Source organism: Equus asinus, chromosome 1, assembly GCF_041296235.1.
Source record: "Equus asinus isolate D_3611 breed Donkey chromosome 1, EquAss-T2T_v2, whole genome shotgun sequence".
Taxonomy (NCBI): Eukaryota; Metazoa; Chordata; class Mammalia; order Perissodactyla; family Equidae; genus Equus; species Equus asinus.
In genome coordinates, this window is record NC_091790.1 from 182,646,641 (window position 1) to 182,661,872 (window position 15,232).

General features: G+C 40.1%; 1 protein-coding gene across 2 annotated transcripts in view; it reads left to right on the top strand.

The window, feature by feature from the left end:
- Positions 1-15,232, top strand: part of SND1 (staphylococcal nuclease and tudor domain containing 1) — a 407,603-nt gene that overhangs the window by 120,399 nt on the left and 271,972 nt on the right. The window contains exon 11 of one of the 2 annotated variants that reach the window (XM_070512822.1): positions 1,891-1,938. The exons of the other annotated variant lie outside the window; for it this stretch is intronic. Within the exon in view, the coding sequence (XP_070368923.1) occupies positions 1,891-1,938 (48 nt within the window). The remainder of the gene's footprint in view (positions 1-1,890; positions 1,939-15,232) is intronic. 2 annotated transcript variants of the gene reach the window in all.

Here is a 15,232-nt window from a genome sequence, read left to right on the forward strand (position 1 = left end):
TGGCTTTGCTATATCTAGATGGGTATTCCTAGGTATAAAGAAAACAAAGTGAACAGGAAGGTGCTGACTTTGGTTGAGTTTCTACATGCAGGTCATATTGTGGTGGCCCCGGTGCTTTAAATGTATTAACTGATTCAAGCATCTGAATATTCTCTCAGAATTCTTCCTCCCTGCACTGTTGAAGCCTTCATCCTTTGTCTCATTTATCGCACAAGGTTTTGACTCCCTGTTTCACGTGTCACTCTCTCCAACCTGTCATTCCACACTGCTGCTCCTTTGGTCTTTGTAAAGTTCAGACGTTGTCACTCTCCTTCCCAAAACGTTTTCTTCGTTTCTATATTCCACAGGTTAACCTCTCTGCCTGACCAAGGACGCTAGGCCCTTGGTGAGCTGTCCCCCGGCTCCCTATCCAGCATTACCTCCTTTTTTGAACTCTCCCTCTTTCCTACTGCTTATCTCTCCTCCCTCCCTCTGGAAAGCTCTAACTCATCCTTCAAGTTTGAAAACTTGAGAGAAGTGTCTCTCCTACTTCTGACATCATTATTTCATAAAAGAATGAAGAACGAATTCCTCAAAAGTAAAAGTCTAAGAATAATAGGCAGTCCTTCAGTGTGGAATAATTTCTTATAATAAATTTGTTCAAGCCCAGGCCCACCACGTTGTTCTCCCTTTTTAATTTTGTGAAAAGTGGGGAAAACTTCACCACAGGCTGGCCCTAGTTCACAGACTTCTGTTTTTGAACCTCTTGTGTACGTAGTGAAATTGGCAGAAAGGCTGCAAATGTAAGGATGTGAATGAAGCATAAAAAAAAAAATTTCAAGGTTGTGTTTGTTTGAAATGTAGAATATTGGGAGAGAATAGTTTTTAGAGGAAGTCATGAGCAGTGTGAGAACAGAAAGAACTGAAGAAATGTGGTAATCATGAAAAGGGAGCTGACTTGAAGGCAAAATTGACCAGTGGTAGGGAGAAAAGGGTTAATCAAAGTAGAAATTAATTGGAAGGTGAATGACACAGAGAAAAAGGGTGAGAGAGACATGAAGCCCTCCTTGGAGACTGTGTAATGACTACTAGAGTTTTGTGAGTTGATTCCCGATTATACAGAGACAGAAATGATATTGATTCATCTTGTGAATTCTGGTGCATGCTGTTCAAAGAGGAAAGAAAGAAAATTCTTTATACGAGTTTATTAATGGTGAGAGGACGTTCTTTGAGAAATATCATCTATGGTGGCCACTGGGGAACTCGAGCCAAATAAACCTTTTGGCCTAAAAGTAATTTAACGATTCGGTATCTTTCTGGGTGACTGTAATGGCTGGATGTTCGATAGTCATGAAATTTAGTTAGCATTCTTGCTGTTGAATTGATTTTTAATGTTTATTTGCAAAACCTCAAATGTGTGTCCAAAGCCTTGAATGCTTTCCCAGAATTATCCATTGTACACTCCCTGGATATGAAATATCAGTTTTACAGGCTAGCAAAATGGTATTTAATGGTGGCTGACAGGATAGTGTTTAAGGACAATATGTATTGGGTACTTAAATTTTTCTATTATCTGACTCTTGGCACAGATCATTGAATTTAAGTTGCACAGAGATTGCAGAAGATCTGGCTGCCTTAATAACCCTAGCTATGCAGCATGTTTATTTAATCCCAGGACCTTCTGTGCCTTTCTGCTTTCTAAGCATGTACAGAAGAAAATAAAACAATTTTGGTTTCTACCTTCACATCTACTTGCATTAGGAAAGATGTCTTAAAAAATGTAAGGGACATTTTCAGAACGCTTCTTGAAGCCTGAAGCCTGGAGAACACCAGTTTTTTGTAATTTGTTGACATCAGTCTTTTTTTTTTTTTTCCTTCTCTGATGTTTGCTTTCCTCGATTATACTTCAAGACCCAGGGTTTCACCACATTTCAACTTAAAATTTTAAGGCTGAATTTGGTAAGTCTACAGCTATAAAGGACGTTCTGTTTCATACCCGTATCATTTTGTCTTGAATTTCATTTTAAATTGATCCCTGTATTTTAGGCATATGCAATGTCTTCTTAATGGTTTCTTGGATAAAATACATTGTTCAGTGAGATAAGTAAATGAAATCATCTGGGTTACTGAGCATGACTCACTTAAAATCTCATTTGGAACAATTTCTCTGTCCACCCTTTGTTAACCATATATCCTGCTGGTTTGTAGCACTGAGACTTACACGAGAGTTAAAATAAACCATGCTGATCTGGATCTGGGGTAACAGCCCCCCTACTCAATACAATGACTGTGGATCTCCTTTCTGCCTTTCCTTTGATCTGTTTTTGGCTTTATATTCATCTGTTCCTGTAGGTTTCTTAGCTGCTTGTTTATTTTTTCTTAGAAAAGTGTGAGCACATGAGTTAAACTAAAAGGAATTTTTGGAATGATTAAATGGAGATAGCATGTATACAACCCATATGGGTTGTCTGAATAAGAAGCCCCTTTATGATGGGCCCAAGTTTGCATATTTGCTTAGAGTCTTTCTACCATATCTTTGTGAGGGCGCCTCTGATACACAGCATAAGCTTCCCATCCTTGTCATGCATCCATCTGCTCATTGGAACACTTTCTACTTACGCCTCTCTCCCTGCCACTCATAACTCTTAAGTTATAACCTCAGTGTAGAAAGGGGAGGGATAATATCTATTAGCATCGAACACTGTACAAATCTGCTGAAAAAAATAGGATGGAAAAGAAGCAAAGCCATCATTGTTTTCTTCATACCATACCTTATGTCCTCTCTCGAACAGGTTTAACTTTACTGGTGCTAAATGAAATAATGATAATTTGTTAAATTTACAAAGATATACTTTAAAGGCATTAGAAGCACAAAGATAAAAGATATAGCTCGCTGCTTGTTATAATGTTCCTGGAATGCTGCAAATAAAATTGACTATTGGTAAATCAATTTATGTTTTAAAAGCACTGGGAAAATAACTTTGTATAGAAATGATTTCTGTGTGTGGAAGATTGGCCCTGAGCTAACATCCATTGCTAGTCTTCCTCTTTTTGCGTGAGGAAGGTCTTTCCTGAGCTAATAACGTCTGTGCCAGCCTTCCTCTGTTTTCTGTGGGACGCTGCCACAGCGTGGCTTGACGAGCAGTGCCAGGTCTTCACCCAGGATCTGAACCTGCAAACCCTGGGCTGCAGAAGCGAAGTACATGAACTTAATCACTACGCCACCAGGCCAGCCCTTGGAAATGATTTTTAAAGTTCCCACGTAGAGAGAAGAATCTTTTTATAACACAAATAATCATTGTAATATTTTTTCTGTTAACCTGGGATTTTTTCTTCTGCAGTAAATTTTAAACAGTGCTACTTGATTTACATTGGGATTGATCAATTAAATGTTTGTGGATCAGTATAGAAAATAGACAAGACAAAGTGATGTAATTTACCAAGTGTGAATACCTCACCATCTGGGGATTAATTCTGTTCTTTGAAAATAATCCCAGGGAAAAACTTTATTGCTAAAACCTGCAGTTTAAACATTTCCTGTGGATTAAGCTAAATTAAATTGTTATCTGTCCCATCTGTTCAAAATCCATGTGGATGGAGTCCTATTTTATATTTAAATTCCGATTTTGCAGGTTGAATAGAAGTTCTAGAAAGGCCTGGAAGGATTTGAAGGGCCAGTGGAGGTACTCGGGTTGAATGGAGTTGGCTGTGGTGGTGAGATGGGACACAGTTTCCTGTCACTGCCTCAGAGTCTGATTTTTTCTATTTAGCATTTTTAAGTTTTCGCAGTAATATTGGACACAGTTGCCTTCTGATTTTTAAGAGCATGGCTTTCTTGATGATTGAAATTGGTTATTCATTTGAGTGCTCTGAGAAATTATTGACTAGTGTTAATGTTTTCATGTTTCCCAAGCTTTTCTTCCTGTTTTTTGCTTGCCAATATTGTGGACATCTCTATTTTTGAAATTTGGCTCTTTGTTTCTTTTCTCTCTGTTCTTCTTTCCTGCCTCTCTGGCTCCCAATTTGGATTAAAACTTAAACAGTTTAGGCCTAGAAGACATAAGACAATTACACAATTGCAGATTTATTATCTTTGAATTTTTTAAAATGAACTTTTAAAGGTTCCTTTTACATTTTTAAGGTTTCCAAGTATGTCTGTGCAGACTGACAATTACATGGGGAGGGGGAAGGAGTGCTCACTCATCCAAACATTTTCTGAGGAGATCTGTCTTCTATTTCCTTCTGTGACCTGATTTAATGAAGATATTTCCACCTCAAAGGACGGTCTCGGGAATACCATATAGTCTCATTATTAGACGAACGGGTGCAGCTTTGATGTTCTCATGCCCTTGCTGGAATGTGAATGTTACAACATGGCACATTTTCAAGGAATCATAGGGAATTGACCCATTTTATGTAACATTTACAGGCGGATGGGCATTTAGAGCTAGAAGGAACATTATTTAGATCCAGCCACTTTATTTTTTTAACAGAGGAGGAAATTGAAGCCCAGAGAGATGAAGTAATTTTATTCAACAAACATTAATTGAGCGTGCACCATATGTCAGATCCAGTAGTAGGTGCTGGGGGCTATGGAGATGAATAAGTTTAAGTCCCTGTTGGAGATAAATACATAGTTCTCAGATCATACAGTTTGTAATTAGCAGGTCAGGAAGTAGAATATTTATGAATCATTTATTATCAAATCTTTCTATGTTGATATGACAAAAATTATGTCAACCTTCTGTCCCTTCCCCTACCTTTAGTTTATTGTCATTCAGTAAAGATGCTTTTCACATATTTTCTTATCTTTAGAACAAAGTTCAGTGTTCTCCCTTCACATACTTCTTTGGCTACCGCTCTTTCTTGAAAGATTAGTGTACACCAGCCACCCACCTTTTATCAACCATTCAACCACTAAAATCTGACTGAAACTGCCCTTGCTGAAGTTTTTGCCACCTCTAGTGGGCACATTTCAGTCCTTATTGTGACTGCTTTGAATGTGTTGACTCCATTGTCAACTCTTCTTAAAACTCTTCTCTCCATTGGATCATTGGTGCCCTGACTCTCCTGCTTCTCCTTTTTCATTTTCCATGACCTTTCAGCTGCCCACATCTTATTCCCCTTATTACCAATTCTTGAGCACATCTTTGTAGCAACTGGTTATCCTTCAAGACTTAGCGCAGATATCATCTCCTCATGAAGCACACGGGACCTTTTCAAGATTTGAGTCACTTCCACCTGGTCACTCTTCTTATAGTACCTTGTATATATTTCCTAATGCTATAATTTTGTGGTTTGTATATCAAGCTTTTCATTTGAATTTTTTCTCTCAAGAACAGGGACAATTTTCTCCAGCGACTGACACATGATAATGTTTTCTAAAATGTAATTTAACCCAGAATGACTTCTCATTAGCTCAGGCTACCCCCTCCCCATTTGTTTCTCTCTCTATCTCTCTGCTGGCTTCTGTGAGCTAGGCTAGTACATTGCTGCCAAGAAGCAGCCTGTGGTGATCTGCTGTTAATGGTAGATTTATAGTTCTATCAATTGTCAGTGTATTCATTCACTTAAGAAGCTTAAACTTAACCCTTAGTTACATGAAAATCAATTGACAAACCTTTTTAAAAAATTCATAAATTATACATGAATAAACTTGAGCCTATCCCTGCCTGATTAAATCTGAGTTCATAATTAGTATGAGAAAAATATCTGAAAACTTTTACAGCTAAAATAAGGGGATTTTCCCGTTCTCACTATGGTAGTGAATATCCTATGTTATGGTATTGTTTCCGTACTTAGTTATAACCTAAGCATTTGCAGTTTAGGTGTCCTGGGCACCACCCCATGCTGCAAAAGACACTGTTTCTACCTTTAAGGAAATATAGTGTACTGCAATAAAAAAGCATGCAAATTGGTTTTCCCCAGTGCCTTGTTACGTGCCTATGATAGTTCTTTGGGGCCTGTTATCAAGCGTTTGCTGAGTTAGTCTGTTTTTCTCTGTTTCCCCATTTTGTTTGGGTTGCTGACCCTTCATCCTTTGCTGTACATTTGTCCTTGCTAAAATTAGATCAATAAAACTAAATCAAGGTAAAAAGAGGAATTTCCTCAGTAGTGTAAGTGACCATACATTACAGTTAAACTGTTCAGAAGGAAATGTTAGGTGTTTTTTGTTTTTATTTTTGCTTTTGGCTTTTTCTTTTATTTCTGATTAGTACTATACCAAACTCGATGGTTATACCTTATTTTTTTGAAAGTGTGGAGGCGACAATGTGGATTTTTAAGCTGGTGGTTCTGAATTTTTTGTTTGTTTTTTTTCCTGTAACCTCCTGGTCTTGGGTTGTGTTCAAATCTGTAAGATTTATTGGGTGAACATTCTGTAGCTAAGTGGCAAGATGTTCTGGCTCCTCATTAGCAGTGACCCTGGATAGTTTTCTCACATTCAGCAACGTTTGTTAGGAGCCACCAGGCATCCTTGTCATCTAGTGGTGAGGCTGAGCTGGGGGTCTGGGTGAAGAGGTCACCTCGTGCACGTCTCCCTGGGTGGGTAGGGTGGGGCTGCTTTGTGAGAAATGCTTAGGCTGACTGTGGTTTCCCTTTTCTTTTTGTATATGAACTCTGCTCTTGTAGGACAAAGAGCTTAGTGCTTGCAAGAAGAAAAATGACTCTTTATCTCTTGGTCTAAGCTGTTGGAGGGACATCAGAGGATCCTTAGATGCCTTGTAATAGAACCTGGTGCCCCTGGATTTTAGAATCAGCTATGTTAGACTTCCACTTTGTCCCTGCCATTTTCTCCTGCTGTGACCTAGTGTCTCAGTTACACTGAGCCCTTTGTCCTTCATCGGTAAAAAATAAGGTATTTACTTTCTCTGTTATTGTTTTGAAGATTAAATGAGTACAGTGGGATTAAAAAATTGAGTAAAATCCTGTTTTTAACCTCAAGTAGCTTCTGATCACCTATGAGATGTAAGAAGCCTAACTACTGACTAGGGAGAAGAGAGGATATTTGATTAGAGAGCTCAGAGAGGGTTTCCTGAAGGAGTGGGTGGCATTTGAGCATGGCCTTACGGAAGGTCTGGCATTTTAGTAAGCAAAGTCTTTAGCACTGAGAGAGCAGCCACATCCAAGCATAGAAAATAACATAGAAAGAGGAGTAGAAGATTCAGTCACAGGGCTTGTTCAGGAAGGAAACAGTTCAGAAAATAGTTGTTGTGACCAGAACTGGGCTAGCATTTTGATTGTATCCATAAATAGTGACCAGTCTCTTTTTGCTGTCAACCAAAGGTCAGCATTGATATCTTCAAATTCTCAAGTTAACTCATATTTCGAATTTGATGGCATGCTGATGCTTCTGTTAGATTAAAGAAATCAAGAGGAAATTATCTTGAGTGAGCTCTACTTTGTTCTTGTCAAAAACATATAAAATTTACCATATTAGTCATTTAAGTGTACAATTCAGAAGGGTTAAGTATATTCACATTGTTGTGAGACAGATCTCTACAACTTTTTCTTCTTGCAGAACTGAAGCACCATGCTCATTAAATAATTCTTTTTACCTGTTCCCCTCAGTCCCTGGTAACCTTTGAGCTCCACTATTTTTAACAGCTGCCTTAAGAGAAGCTTCTAGAATCCGTTTAGTAATATTGCATGGAAAGGTATGTGACAGCAAATCTGGTGGTGTTTTTCTCATGTTTTCATCTTGCTATAGTGTAAAAATGACATCTTGTTGGTGTTGTAGGCCTCCTGGGAGTTTGGCTGTCCCTGCTAACCCTCACTGTGTTTACATCTCCTTTATGCAATATGGTAACCACCTTGACACATTTAAGGTTTTACTTTTTCATCTTTACCATGATCCCTACTTAAGAAATCATGAATGTAGCCTTCCTGTGGTTGAGCTTTAAGATCACAAAATGTTGCACTACTCATGAGAGAGTACAGCAATGTATCAGGTAGAAAAAAATTTAGAGTACATTTTTCTCTTATTGTTTAACTTCTGTATCTTGTAGACTTCACAGATTGGACACATATTGGCTTGAGAGTCTTCTCTAGTCTGGTGTTTGTGTTACCAGTTAAATCTTTCAAACATTTCTCTCCATCATCTGTTGTAACTATGGAAGCTCTTCATGTGCCCTGTACTGTTTTTTCTTGGGTCTGTTGTGCACCTTTTTGCATTGTAGGTGGTCCTGCTATATGGGGACTGGCCAGGTGGAGGTAGTCTTGAACAGGTAGAAGGCAATATTCTCTGAGGAGAGTGTTGGTTATCAAGAGAGTTGATTATCTGATGGTTGCAAATTTCTTTGCTCAGTTATATAGAGAGGGTGCTTCTGGTCACTGTGTTAGGATAAAGAAACCACACCAGTTATTTTAAGAGAGACAACTTAATATGAGGAATCACACCAGTTATTTTAAGAGAGACAACTTAATATGAAGAATTACCAATCAGGTATGGCAATATTAAAAAGGCAAAAAGAGAACACCTAAGGGTCACATAGAGTTCTTCAGTACAAGATGTAGTTGCTTACCTGTGGGGTTGGTGGAACAAATAAGAGATTGGAATATGAAACTTAGAAATTTGCAGGATGGACCGCATTGGAAGTGGGACTCAGACCTCTGTTGAGCTGTTTACACTCTTCTAAGCTTGGAAGAGTAATTCCATGGAGCTGGGACCCAGGCCTCCCAGGAGGGGCTGCCAGTTGATTGGTTCTGGTGAATCTGAGTTGTGATTAGACTGTTTCTGGGAGTGTTGGGAAAACTGCAAGCTGGAATCAGTTGCTGCTACTGGAACAAACTGCTGTTGCTGAGAGGGGAAAGTGTTGCTCTGGAGAAGCTGACAGGCATAGGAAAGAGCCCTCCTTCTTCCTGTCCATTCTCCCTCTAACATCCCCTATTGGCAGAACCTAACAGGGAACCAGCTGGCAAAGCAGAAATGTGGTTTGCAGTTTTCCCACCCCAGCATCACAAAGTGGAATTTGAAAAAAGTTAGGTTTGAAACTCAGTGACAGTCGCTCTATAACTTGCACAAATACTGTGTCCAACTTAATCTCGACGAGCTTCCCAGGAGTTGGTGGCTTTGGCTGGGCTTGCCTTACTTGTTGAAATTAATTGACCTTTTCAGGTCTTGCTGGAGATTGCGTGTGGAACCAGTTGTGAGTGAAAAAGCCAGGGGGCAGTTTGTCAGTTCTTGATGCCTCAGAGGTTGGGAGGCAGATGATAGAAACTAGCATGGGCTGTAGGGCCAGACAGATCTTTTCTGGAATCTTTTGCTTTGACATGTGTTAACTTGGGCATGTTTTTTCTCTGGGCACCTAATTTCTCAGTTGAGTAAAGCTAATAATTCCAGCTTTATTGGTTGTTGTGGGGATTAGAAATATGTTTAAAGTGCCAAGCACAGAGTAGGCACTCAAATGGTCAGTGATGTTTATTTTGCTTATTTAATGAAGTATGGTAGAAATTTAGAGTGGAGCCAACTCTGCGTTAAGGGCATTAAGTCAGAAGGCCAATAGGAAAGGTAAGTGTGTGGTTGTTACAATGGGATGGTGATGTGATTAACATAAAAAGTTGTTAAATAGGCACAAAGTTTCTTTTATAGCTAGAAGCACAACGGAGGTTAGACATTACATAAAGCAGGAGCTAAAACTGCGTTCTCACAGACCAAGACACCAATCTCAGGTCCCCTGTCATTCCCCATGGACACAAACAGCTGTAAATGACAGCCGCTGTTGCAGAAAAGTTCCCACTCATGCCCTCTTGCCCCTAGACCTTCACCTGATTGTTTTGGGGATCTGGTTATTTGCCTCCTTGTTTGCTAGGTGCAAACAACTGGTGCAAAATAACCCAAACACATTCCTGAGTGTGTTTAATTCAGATTGGGTGATGGGACAGTCTTTCCTGGGAGCAGCCTCCAGCAGGTCTGGCTTCAGGCTTGTCAAGGTCCCTTCCTGTAGTAAGGCAAGGCATTTCATATATAAATAATGAAATTGCCTTGCCAGCTGGGTGCTGGATCTGAATGTCTGTGTTATTCATGGTTTTGGTAACTTTATTTGCCCATATTTCTCCATGGTAGTAGGGGGTGATAAATCTTGTAGTTTCTGATTGATGGCAAATGGACTGTACAGTAAAAGAGAGTCATCTTTGTTCTGTAGGGTTAGAATGATGTCTGTCCTGAAAAGGTGCAGGCCTCATTATACTGAATATTTAAACACAGGCTGAGAGTGCTTTGAATTTGGTAGATAAAATATGTGGCACTAGACCTGGCAGCCTGATTTAGACATTGGAGTGATGCAACTGGCAAGGCAGAATCTCAGTGTCTAAAGGGAGACCTTTCTGCCGTGCACTTACATAATTCAGTCTCTTTTTTGGAAATGTACCACAATTTATTGTGCAAATTTGACTGGAAATCTGGCTCAATTGAAAGTTCCACTGGCACCAGCTAAATAATGGTGTCATATGCAGCATCGTTTTCCCTTCTGTGTTGTTCCAGGAAGAACTTCTAATAATAATAATTATTTTTTAATATGATAAAGAAGGGAAGGCATTCACAAAGAAGAATTTCTCTAACAAAATAGTATTATCTTCTGAATGGGCTCACCTGATCCTGCTCTCTGTTACAGGGAAAATTGGTTTCCTATTGTAAGAGATTTATTTTCTTTTTCTCCTGTTCTTGCTCCTCTTCTAGAACTGTGGGAGGGCTTGTGGCGCATCACTGTGCTGGATGGGGTTCATCTGGCTTGTAGCCTGTTCTTTAGGAAACGGGGTTGTCTCTGCTGAGGGCATTGGCTCTCCATTTTTAGCCTGGGGACGAAGGGTAAGAAATGTGGGAGAAGATTTCTCCATTACTAGAAAACATGATTTGGTGCCAACTGGTTAATTATGAGCTTCCAGTGAAAAGGAAAGAAGTTGCAGAAGGGCAGAGCCAGTTGCAATATACTGGTCCCTGCTGGTTTCCGTTACCTCCCAGACCTCCAGGCCCGCTTTTGTCCTTGAAGATTCTTTCTCCATGCTCCGTTTTCCTTTTCACTATTAAACTCTGGTTTCTTATTTGTAGATTTTTTGTGTCCTTTCCAACGAAGGGGTTTCCCATGTTAACATTGATTCACGTTTGCAATCGATCTTCAGAACTATTAGCTGGGTAGAAAGAGGCCCTTCTAGAGAGACGCTATTTGTTTATTTCTTTTCAGCTCCATTTGCTCATTTGAACAGCAGATGAAGAGTGCGTCATTCAGCAAAACCTGACACCTCTTAGTATTGCTGCAGATTCCCCTTTTGAGAACAAAGGAAGGGTCCTACCTACTATCTTTCACTACTCTTCATCCATTGTAACCACAAAAGCTATCACCCTAGCAAATATCCTTGCTTAAGCTTAGTTTAATCTCAAATACATGAATTTTTAGGGGGAGGCTGGTACTTTTGATTCCATATTAGGAAATTACCCCCTTTTGTATTTTAGCTTACAATCGTTTATTTTATTTTTGAACTGTCACACTTGATATTTTTTGAATATCAGTTCAGCTTTACTTGAACTCTGGTACTATATGTGTTCGTTAAAGATTTCTAACTATTAGCTAATGATAGATTGAGGGTGTATTTTTTCAAAGATTAGTTATGTCAAAGTTTTAGAGATAGCAGAAAATTGCTTTAAAGTCTTAGGTCAAAAGAGAACACACTGATTATTCAGGTTTTGTAAATTTGGTTTTTTCTAACATGACACACTGAAATTACCAAGAGTACTCCTTGCATATCACTGCTTACAAAGAACCTAGAGTTTGCAGTTGTACAGTGTGATATAGTCTAGAATCTGTCTAATATTCAGTAATATGCTTATCTTTGTGTAGTATAGAATCATGTCTGGTGAGAGCAGTCAGAAGGAAGGAGGAGTTCGCATTCCACTAGCACCGTATCAGTGGTATTCATTAGATGAATTTGTCAACAGTGCTATGAAACTGCAGTAATATTGCCCACTCCCACACCTTTTTTTAATTCACTTTGATATTTACTAACCAGTACCATTTATTCCTATAACCACAAGGAGTACAGTTTGTTTTAAAAATTCTTTTCAATAAGCCTTTTTGTATTCCCCATTTTATTCAATATGTTGGTGCTTTCTAGGAATATGACACTATGCTAGGCACTTTCTCGGTATTATAAAGATCTCTCACATAGATCTTCCCTCATGTAGTCTGGTAGGGAAGATAAGACCTAGGAAGTAATTTAATTACTGTTATACAGGGCAAAGAGTGATTAGTGCTGTAGCTTTGGGTTATCTCTTCTGTCTCTTGGCATTTTAGCTCTTGTTAACAGCCGTGTTAGATGATGGAAAACTTAGCTAAGCAGCCTTGCTTCTTAGTAACACAAAGTATACACTTGGTTTTCCCATGGAGTTTGTATTACCTGAAATGTTCCTTGAATGTGAAGTTCGAGTTGCCTTAATTAGTACTAATATATTTAGCCCTTTTATCATTTTTACAGGGTTTTGAAATAATTTTGCATGGTTTTTCACTACAAAGTCATATATAATGCCTGGTAGTTGTTAAATCACTTATTTTTAGGAGGAAACTGAGGCAAGCCGGGAGCTGCTGGCGCCAGAATCATTCTTTAGAACCCAGGCTTCTATTCTGTTGATCATCAGCAAGCTGCCTACTTCCTCTTGACCATTAGTGGCCATCAAATGCTTGAGGAATGTTTGATCTCAGGGTCCATGCCAGTTCTTTGTGTCTGTGACTTCAGGAGTGCTGAACTTGAGCTTTGTTCTCTTCAAGGATCCGGTACCCTTTCTGTCTCATTATCCCAGTCTTACTGGCTGAATCCTCACTATTCCTCTAGGAACGGTGGCACAGACTGAGTTCCCACTTGGAGCAGATTTTTATTTTCAGAGCCCTTGGTGGGCGGGAAAAAGGTGTTGCCCTGTTATTTGTTGGAAGCCGTCCCTGTGCAGGGAAAGGAAGATGGGGCAGGACTCCAGAGTCTTTTTTATTTTTGGTTTCCTTGCTGGGTCTGGGAGCCTCTCTGCTGCTGGCTGTACAGATTCTTACTTGGGAGGCTTTGCTTTCCTTGGCCTTGAGGTCTGTGAGGGGTAGCACTGTTCCTTTATTCCACTCTTTCTCCTGTGCCTGCACAAGTATTTGTAGCTAAGTAAAGGGACCCCATATGGTTTGCTGCCTGGACAATAGTTTTGGAGCCCTTAGAGCCTTGAAATTATTTATTCTTAACGTCTTGACAGGGTCTTGGGGAGAAAGAAGACCTGGTGTTTGGCCTACTCCCCGCCCCCCCCTTCCTTTTTTTCCCTCCCCCGTTCTTACTGCATCTGAGCAATAAATAGCAACTACTTCTGAAAAGGCTCTCAGTTGGCTAACGTAATTGAGTAGAAGAGAAGCCTCTAGAGACAGATATTTCCCCCCTTACTGATGGTCTTGAAAATGGTTCTTTAATTTTGGGATGTGCGAGTTCCTGTGGAATGTAACCATGTGCTGTGCATTGCAGATGGCGGGCGAGCCCTTTGAGGACCTGCGGCTGCCGAAATCTGGTTTGCTTCTTTCCCTCTTTGGATAGTATGAAGCTGCTGTCCTCCTAGCAGCTGGCCAAGAGATGCTTGTAACCTGGGCTGTCTCATGGACTTGCCACTTCCTCTTTTCTGCTGTCACCGTGGCTAGTCCAGGTCTAGACCACTGGGTGTCTGTGGATGGGTGGGCAGAACAGGATATGCCTGCTCCTGCTGTTTCCTGGCACGGGCAGATTGGTTTTCTCTCTTGATTCTCAGATTCCACATTCAGTCTTCCTGTAGTTGGACTGGAGGAACTACAACTATTTGGAAATCTTGTTTTGCCACCATTACTAGAATGTTTCAACTTGTCTTATCTGTATAAAAGTTCAGGGAGTATGTTGAATTGTCTCCAGGTGCATATGCAGAGATAAACTTGAATTCCCCAGTTGTTATTTACTTACTTACTCATTTGTTTGTTTATTTTTATTTTTTGTGAGAAAGATTGGCCCTGAGCTAACATCTGTGCCAGTCTTCCTCTATTTCATGTGGGTTGCTGCCACAGGGTGGCTTGATGAGTGGTGCTAGGTCCATGCCCAGGATTCAAACCTGTGACTCCCAGGCTGCTGACGCGGTGTGCGCAAACTTAACCACTGCGCCACTGGGCCAGCCCTGACCTATTTGTTTGTTTTTATTGAACCATTTTGGCATTAATCAAGCTCCACAGTGTTGCTTTTGACTTTTTAAACCTTTGAACTCCTTTTTCTTTTATTTCCAGTGGTTTAAGTGGGGCCAGGTGCTCAAATGGTACTGGGCAGCTTTTCTCAAAGTGTGACCCACAGTCCTTGCTACTTATTAAAAATACGAAATTGTGGAGATAACACCAGACCTACTGAATCAGAATATCTGGTGGGGGCCTGGCAGTCTGCATGCTCACGAGCCCCCAGGTGATTCTTAGGTACACTAAAACTAACAACCACTGACAGGTGGTGATTACTTTTTGGTAGTAAGAAGCAAAAAGAGTACACTCTCTGGCCCACAGGCAATGAACATAGGCCTCTGGGATAACCGGGATCAAAATCCCAACTCTACCGTTGTTCCGGGATGGGAGGCACATTACTTATCCTCTTAGCCTCACTCTCCTTGCTGTAAAATGGGGATCATAATCCTTACAGCAATCCAGGTAGAACTGCTGTTATTGTGAGGCCTGCTTGATTGGGTTGTTCCTGTAGATGGGGGGTGTTTTCCTCCCCTCATAGGGTCCCTGCCTGGGTCTGAAAAGTAAACTGACAGGCGAAAAGCAGACAAATGTGTATAATATAAGTTTTATGTGACATAGAAGCCTTCATAAGAAAATGAAGACTCGAAGAAACAGAACTGAATGTTTTTATTCTAGGTCCCATGAAGAGTGGGTGGTTTTATAGAAGTAAGATAGGTCAGAGAGCATGAGGGAAGTGTAGTAAACTGGGGGAAACCTAGCACGGCCTCTGGGTTTGGATTCTGCATGGTGCACCTTTCTTTTTAGAAATAAGGATGCTCCTTTCCTCTGGGTGTAGGGAGAGCACCTCTCACCTGAGGGTTTTATGACCTGTTGCAAGGGAGAAGGTCGAAGTGATCTTCCTGCTTCTGCTGTTTTCTAAAACTCCTTCAGCTTGTACCCCATTATTAACAATAGCAATTATTAGTATCCCTTAAATTCCAGTGTTCTTCACACGTATTATTAGATCTTTAAATATGGGATCAGTAGGGTCAAATAAGGTTGTCAGAAAAATCAAAATT